At 47.0% G+C, this 8,483-nt stretch overlaps 1 protein-coding gene across 1 annotated transcript; it reads left to right on the forward strand.

Annotated features, from left to right (window-relative positions):
• The first annotated feature begins 6,175 nt into the window (after positions 1–6,175).
• Positions 6,176–7,129, forward strand: LOC136610488 (olfactory receptor 5F1-like). Its single transcript, XM_066589720.1, has one exon. It carries the CDS (start codon positions 6,176–6,178, stop codon positions 7,127–7,129), a length of 954 nt encoding a protein of 317 aa, XP_066445817.1.
• The last annotated feature ends 1,354 nt before the right edge of the window (positions 7,130–8,483 follow it).

An 8,483-nucleotide genomic window follows, 5' to 3' on the forward strand; every position in this document is an offset into this window, starting at 1 on the left:
AATTCTCCTTCTCCTCTTCAGCACATACACGCTGAACAGATGAGAGGCAAGCAGCATGGGTACCCTCTGCAGTGTGGCGAGCAGTTTCTTCCCACTCCTCCTCCCTCTCCCCCACCCCCTCCTCCTACTCCTCCAAAATGTGCTGAGATATAGACATGAGGGTGGTCTGGCTATGAAGCGACATACTGTCATCCCTTGTCTCCTGTTCCAACCGCAAAGTGTCGGCCCTTATGCTTTACAGCAAACTTCTCAGCAAGCAAAGCAGCGGGATGGTAATGTTAATGATGGCCTCATCGCCGCTCACCATTTGGGTAGGCTCCTCAAAGTTTCCGAGGACCTGGCAGATGTCTACCGTCCATGCACACTCCGCAGTAAAGAATTGCGGAGGCTGACTACCACTCAGCCGCCCATATTGCAGCTGGTATTCCACTATAGCTCTACGCTGCTCGTACAGCCTGGCCAAAATGTGCAGTGTAGAATTCCAGCATGTGGGAACGTCGCACAGCAGTCGGTACTCTGGCAGCTGAAACTGACGTTACAGGGTCCTCAGGGTGGCAGCGTCCTGGGTGGACTTCCGGAAATGTGCGCAGACGCAGCGCACCTTGCCAAGCAGATCAGACAAGTGGGAGTAGTTCTTCAGAAACCGCCAAACCACCAGATTGAAGACGTGGACCAGGCATGGCATGTGTGTGAGGCTGCTCAGCTGCAGAGCCGCCACCAGGTTATGGCCGTTGTCACACACGACCATGCCCGGTTGGAGGCTCTGCAGCGAAAGCCAGAGGTCGGTCTGCTCTGCCAGACCCTGCAACAGCTCGGGGGCCGTATGCCTCTTTTCATCTAAACTGATTAGTTTCAGCACGGCTTACTGACGCTTGCCCACCGCTGTGCTGCCGCTTCGCTACCGACTGCTGGCAACGTGCTCACACTTCTTAATTGAGAGGTATAGATGGCGGAGGAGGGGGAGGGTTTGGAGGAGGTGGCATGAAACGCCGCAGATACCAGTACCGAGGTAGGAATCGCTATTCTGGATGTGGGTAGGACGTGAGCTGTCCCAGGCTCTGACTCGGTCCCAGCTTCCACCAAGTTAACCCAATGTGCCGTCAGGGAGATACAGTGGTCCTGCCCGCCAGTACTTGTCCACGTGTCCGTGGTTAAGTGGACCTTCCCAGTAACCGCGTTGGTGAGGGCACGATTGATGTTGCGGGAGACATGCTGGTGTAGGGCTGGGACGGCACACGGGGAAAAATAATGGCGACTGAGGACCAAGTAGCGTGGGAACGCTGCCGCGATCATGTTTTTGAAAGCCTGCATTTCCACAAGCCTGTATGGCGTCATCTCCAGGCTGATGAATTTGGCAATGTTCACGTGTAAAGCTTGTGCATGTTAGCGACAGCTAAATGCTGCGCTAAGAGACATTGCTGGATGGAGTGGAGGACCATGAAGGTGGGGGTGTGGGTGCAGGCCAGGAGGTGCTCGTGCCTGCGTCCTTGGAGGGGGATTGGATCTGTGTGCCAGGTTGTGCCACAGGAGTAGAGGCAGTGCTGTGACCCGGAGGCGGTGAATGTCCTTAATCCCACCTTGTGGGGTGCTTGGCCATCATATGCCTGCGCATGCTGGTGGTGGTGACGCTGGTAGTGGTGACTCACCGGCTGAACTTGGTGCATCACAGGTTGCACACCACTGTTCATCGGTCGTCCGTGCTCTCACCGAAAAACATCCACACCTTTGAACACCTAGCCCTCTGCACGGAGGCTTGCTGCGGGGGGGGGGGGGTGCTTTGGGAAACAGTTTGGTGCTTCTTTGCTCTGGCTCTACCCCAGGCCACTCCACTGCCTCTTCCAACCTGTCCTGCTGCTGCACTTGCCTCCCCCTCTGAAGCCCTGTCCTCAGGAGGCTTAGGAAGCCAGGTGGGATCAGTCACATCATCGTCCAGCAGACTCTGGAAACTTTCCAAAGATTGGGCATCGGTCACGACAAACTCCTCAGGTGAGAAAGGAACCGTTTTTTCCCACTCAGGGCAGGGACCCGAGAACAGTTCCTGGGAGTCTGCCTGCTCAGAATATGTCATTATCATTGAGTGAGGAGGCTGGGAGGAAGAAGGAGCAGCCAGAAGCTTCAGAGTTGCAGTCCCTTGGCCGGTAGTAGTGGACTGCGTAGAAGACTGGGTGGTCGATACATTGCTGGGCGCAATTTCTGCCATCCAAGACAGGACCTGCTCACAATGCTCTGTTTGTAATAGAGGTCTACCACGCTGTTTCGCAAATTGTGATATGAATCTGGGGATCCCAGAAACTTGCCTCTCTCCTAATCCCTCAGCAGCTGGCTGTGATTCACCCCACCCAGGAACTCGGCCTGTACCCACACCCTCACTTGGATGCCCACGTTCGCGTCCACATCCACGTCCTCGACCCTTACCCCAACTCCTCATCATGGCAGATTAAGAATAGAGCAGGGCCCAAATAAATTAACCCACTGTACAGCACTGACAACTGTGGCTTAGTTCACCGCACACAGAGACCTGTAGATAGCGGAGTCTCTATGCTGTGACTTGAAAACATTTACCCGCTGTCTTGCGCTGATACCTAGGGGTAATTTACTGTTTAGAGACTTGTAGATAATAGAGGCTGTGTGGAGTGGGAGAAGACTCTAAAGCCAGTGGATAGTGCTGGTAACTGCGGCGATCTCAACCACACCAAGGAAAGGGTATTGTGAGACGCTCTGCACAGCGGCAGAGCTGAAGTACTTTGCAGTGGCCTAGAAAATACTAGAGTACTGTTTCACAGTGAGACCTCTGCGTAATGCACTGCTGACTGAGAACGGTATAACTGAAATGGTTTGCAGTGGCCTAGAAAAAATTTGAGTACTGCTTCGCGGTGAGACCTCTGTCTAATGCACTGCAGACTCAGAACGGTATAACTGTAATGCTCTGCACAGGTCTAGATGCATTAAAAAAAAGAAGGGTGCACTACTGCTCCCAGCCAGCCATAACTATAATGCACACGGTGAGGAGTAGCCCTAATTAGGACCGTTGGGGTTCTTGTAGAGAGGATCCTGACTGTAAAACTTTCGCTGTCTCAGCAGCTGTCCCTAAACTCCGCCTGATGCACTGCAGACTGAGAATGCTATAGCTGTAATGCTCTGCAGAGGGATAGATGCTTTAAAAAAAAATTGGTGCACTACTGCTCCCAGCCAGCCACAACTGTAATGCACACAATGAGGAGTAGCCCTAAGAAGGACACTCTGCACAGGGGCAGAAAGCTATGAAGCCAGTGGATAGTGCTGATGACTGCGGCTACTTCATCCAACACATAGAATGGTATCTGTGAAATGCTGCTCTGCTGTGGGCCAGGAAATATTTGCATACTATTTAGCAATGAGAGTGACCCCTATGCCTAGGGCACTGCACACATAGGAAGGTATAGCTGCAATGATCTGGAGAGGGCCAGGAAATATTTGGGTACTATTTAGCGATGAGAGTGACCCCTATGCCTAGGGCACTGCACACATAGGAAGGTATAGCTGCAATGATCTGGAGAGGGCCAGGAAATATTTGGGTACTATTTAGCGATGAGAGTGACCCCTATGCCTAAGGCACTGCACACATAGGAAGGTATAGCTGAAATGGTTTGCAGTGTCCCAGGAAATATTAGAGTACTGTTTCACAGTGAGCCCTTTGCCTAATGCACTGCAGACTGGGAATGTTAAAGCTGTAATGCTCTGCAGAGGGATAGATGGTTTTAAAAAAAATTGGTGCACTACTGCTCCCAGCCAGCCAGAACTGTAATGAACACGATGAGGAGTAGCCCTAAGAAGGACCGTTGGGGTTCTTGGAGACAGGACCTACTCCAACACTTTCCCTGTGTAAGCAGCAGCACTTTCCCTAAGCTCTACCAGCATGCATCTGAGGCGAGCCGCGGGCGGGACCAGTTTAAGTACTCGACGGTCACCTGATCTCGCCAGCCACTCACTACTGTGGGGTGGGATAGGGCTGGAACGTCAGAGCAGGAAGTGGTAATGCCTTCCCCGCATGTCTATTGGCTAGAAAATGGCGCTAAACATGCTGGGAAGGAAATGCAATTGACTCGAGTACCTCGTGGTGTTCTTCCCAAGTAACGAGCATCTCGAGCACCCTAATACTCGAATGAGCATCAAGCTCGGACGAGTGTGTTCGCTCATCTCTAATTTTTACCAACCTTGATCTGAGAGGGGCCTATAACCTCATACGGATCCTCCCAGGATAGATTTAATCTTCAAATAGATTTTAAAAAGCCTAGCTTCATTGTTACAGTATGCAACCACCGCTTAACCTCTCCTGGTTGCCAAAGGAAACACACTTTCTAGATAGCTAGCTCTGGTGTCTGCTCTGGCTCTGAGAGTAGCCCGGAGGATGTACGCACTCACTCAGCCGTGCTCTTAAAGGCCTGAACACATCTCTCCAATTGCTCCCCTCGATATATCAGGCATCCTTCCCTGTTGAGGGATCCTGAGTATTGTGGTCATTTTGATCTCCCTCAAGGTGCTACTAAGTTTGTTCTGATTCTCTGGTTCCTGATATAGGCTATCCCTGACTATGTTCCCATCTCTACTTCTGACTTGATATACTGACTACGCTTCTGACTACTCTTAGGTACCGTGCCTTGCTCTAAAGTAGCATCCCCTGCCACATTACTTGGACCTCTTTGTCAATAATGGCCTGGAAACTGCAGTGAAGCCCACATTCTGATTGCTGGGAATAAAGGTTGAAGACTGGGATACCTCAGGTGTTGCTTCAGGATTTAGTCCAAAGTGAACCCAGTGTATGGCACAGTAGATATATATCCACTGATTTTGATATACAGATTGCTAAAAACTCAAGAAAAGCAACAAAATATCAGCATATAGCAATATTTTCTCCATAATATTACCAAACTCAAATCCTATCACATTATTAACTTGTCACATTGCCGCTGTCAGAGGCTTCAACATGATGACAAACAATAATGGTAAAAGAGGACCTCCCTGTCTTGTATCATAATGGGGAAGATATTTGGCCATTAATCAAAACTTAAGCTAGGGATGGTGATACAAGAGTTTACCGAATCAAGGAACATATTGCCTTACCTAACTTCAAGGAAGATGGACGTTCCTATGAACTATCCATGGTCCTTCTGGTTATTGTTTTTAGCATTTGGTAGTAGTTAGTATATGTCTGTCCGCAAGTCCTATTCGCAATTCCCGAGTTCACGTATGAAGGAGTCGTGACTGATTGAATAGCTGTACCTGTGTATCAAACCTTTGTGTGTATGTGCCTGTGTGTTATTCCCTCTCTTGTTCTGCGTATCTACTAGGCTCATATGGGGAAGTCAACATTTGTGTCAGTAGGGGAGATTGTCATCTTTTTTCCGTGTATTATCTTTTTTCCGTGTATTATCTTTCCTGGCCTGCCCAGCTGCTGCTTGTCAGAAACTAACTCAAGAGCTGTTTCAAGGAGTTCCCCTTCTGCAAAATGATCATTTCTTTGCAGCAGTTTCAGGTGTATATGAGGTGAATGTGTTCTACTGTATGTTGGCCTCAAGATGGTCAAGATCAGACCAACAACAGTCTTGAGAGTTGACATCTTCAAATCACTAAATATATGGAAAACCATCTTTTTTGGATTCTTCAGTTCAGAGATTATGTCAGTAAGATCGGGAAAAAATTATTATCATCCGGATAAGAAATACATTCATCTGTGGAAAGGGGAATTATCACGAGAACATACGTAATGAGTCACTAATTGGCTGGACTCCTGTCTATAATAATCACCCATCCTCCAGGACTGTGGAGCATTTTACTCCTGGGCATCAGGTTTGGTATAAATAAGGGTCTAGATTTACAGTAATGCGGAGGAGAAGAGATATGAGTAATCTATATGCCATGCAGGTAAGAAAATCGCAATGCAGAATCTTCCATTACTCAAAACTACAGTAGCTCATAAACCACCAATCAATTGTGTATTATAGAACGGATAACTTTGCATTTGGTAAACTGTCACCTGTATGAACCTCTACATGGTCAACCATATGACAGTACCCCTATATAGGTTCGTTCCTATGTTCCAGCTTGTTGTCATCATCTACATGGTTGGTTCTTGTTCTTTGTTTTGCAGCTTCTTGAGGAGTCTTGTGTTTAGGCTAAATGTTCATTGAAGGATAAGATGAATCAAAGCCGACTGACGATGTTTGAGTTTTCCGGACTGACCAATGAGCCAACTATTGCCTTCTTCCTCTTTGTTTTCTTCCTCCTGGTTTACATGATAACTGTGATGGGCAATGTTGGGTTGTTCGTCATCGTCCGTAGGACATCCACTCTTCAGTCTCCCATGTATTACTTCCTTAGTTATCTCTCTCTGGTGGACCTCTTCTACTCCACAACAGTTACACCCAAGATGATCTCAGACATTGTTTCCAGGAGGAAGTTCATCTCATTCTATGGATGTGCTCTTCAATTCTACTTCTTTGCAGCTCTGGCTAGCATTGATGTTCACCTGCTCTCGAATATGTCCTATGACCGATACGCTGCTATCTGCCACCCTCTACATTATGTGTTCATAATGACGAAAGCAAAATGTCTCCGTATGGTTGGCGCAGCTTTTACTCTTGGCTTTCTGCAGTCATCAGTACAGACTAGTTGTATATTTGGGCTTCAATATTGTGACTCAAATTTAATTGACCACTTCTACTGTGATGTTCCTCCTCTGCTCAAGCTCTCCTGCTCCGATACCTTCACATGTAGTATAATCATCACATCCCTCATTGGATTTTACAGCATAGGTTCATTGACCACCATCCTGATTTCATACCTTTTCATCATGGTTTCCATTCTAAAGATTACGTCATCTAAGGGCAGACAGAAGGCGTTCAGCACCTGCTCCTCGCACATCATGTGTGCCTCCATCTTCTATGTGTCTGTGTTCCTCACTTACTTACATTCTCCTTCCAGTGTCGCTGACAAGCAAAGTAAAGTGGCCGCCATCTTCTATTCTGTGATGACACCCATGTTGAATCCTCTCATATACAGCCTGAGGAACCAGGAGGTGAAAACAGTCATTGTCCAAGTAGTAAAAAGACGTATAGTTACTCAAGTTATGGGACTTGCGTTGCGTTTTTGACATACTAATGTATTTCATGAAATTACACTAACTTGTAAAGAGACTTTAGATATAAGCCAATATATCACACGCCGGATAATAAGGCTCAATTAATGTATCTGGGTTGGTCTCTCAGTGGCTGGGAGGTCAGAACAAGAAAACATTTTAACAGTTTTCCATTTTTTGCACTTCTGAACATCTTCAAAATTTCTTACCAAGTCCGGTCGACTTAGGTCTTAGATATAGCACTACATTTTACAGTTCATAGAATAGTTCTGTCAACCGTACAAATATTACAGATAACTATATCGTGACTTTGTCCGCGTGGAATTTGTATTTTTTGGAATTTGCATTTTTTGATCTAATCTGTGTTTTCTTGTGTATCGAAATGTAAAAAGTTGAGATAGTGAGAGGAATGTAACTGCGATATGACGGTCAGCATCTAAGGTTTATCGGACCTGAAATTGCTTCAATGTCTCAGTAGCTTTAATAGACGCTCATCATTATCTAAAGTCCGACGGGCCTGAGACTGCTCTGGGTCTCTACTGCTCTAAGAGCAGCTTGTCTTTCAGCTTGCTGATACCTTCTTGCCTTAGGGCGAGCACCCACTGGCGTTTTTTTACCTGCGTTTTGCGTTTTGCGTTTTGCGTTTTTTCCTGCACAGGCATAGAGATAACATGTGTTCCTGTCCACTGGCGTTTTTTTTGCATTGCGTTTGCGTTTTTAACATAGGAACTGTCAGTTGCATATGTGTTCTTATTTTTCTCCATGGAAATTAATGGCAAAGCCGCGAAAACGCCGCGAAAACGCCGCGAAAAACGCTGCGTTTTTTTCCCGCGGGAAACGCAAACGCCAGTGGGTGCTCGCCCTAATTAGCGAGGTCATCACATTCTTGGGTTCTAGTCATTTTTGCAGTTCGAGCTCTGCTAGAGTTCTGCACTAAATCTGACTTGTGCAGCATATTAAAAGACCAAAAAGTGGGTAGGAAATACGATTATCAAAAGGAAACCATTTCATACACACTAAGGTAAAATAAAAGCTGCGCTGTGATTGGTTGCTATGGGCAACACAGATTTTCTTTAAAATCCCAAGACATGTTAATGTGTTTTTCATTCAAGTTTTAATGCCAGTCAACGCAGGGTATCCCTGCCAGCTTAATAAGAGCATACATGTGGCAACGACATCTACCGTCACCTGTCTGCCCTTTTCTGGAGGCATAGCTTATGATGTGCACCCCCTTTCCCACTGCCATGGCGTGGCGTCAGCGGAGGTGTGCCTGTGCATTACCCAAAAAAATCCGTCTTGTTGTGTTCTCTGGAGAACTCTATTAATTTGGGGGATAAAACGAAGCCTATTTGCTCCCTCAAGATGAAGC

The sequence above is a fragment of the Eleutherodactylus coqui genome, chromosome 2, assembly GCF_035609145.1.
Source record: "Eleutherodactylus coqui strain aEleCoq1 chromosome 2, aEleCoq1.hap1, whole genome shotgun sequence".
Lineage (NCBI taxonomy): Eukaryota > Metazoa > Chordata > Amphibia > Anura > Eleutherodactylidae > Eleutherodactylus > Eleutherodactylus coqui.

Coding starts and splice junctions, on each gene's coding strand:
- LOC136610488 (XM_066589720.1), top strand. CDS start 6,176: ATGAATCAAAGCCGACTGACGATGTTTGAGTTTTCCGGACTGACCAAT.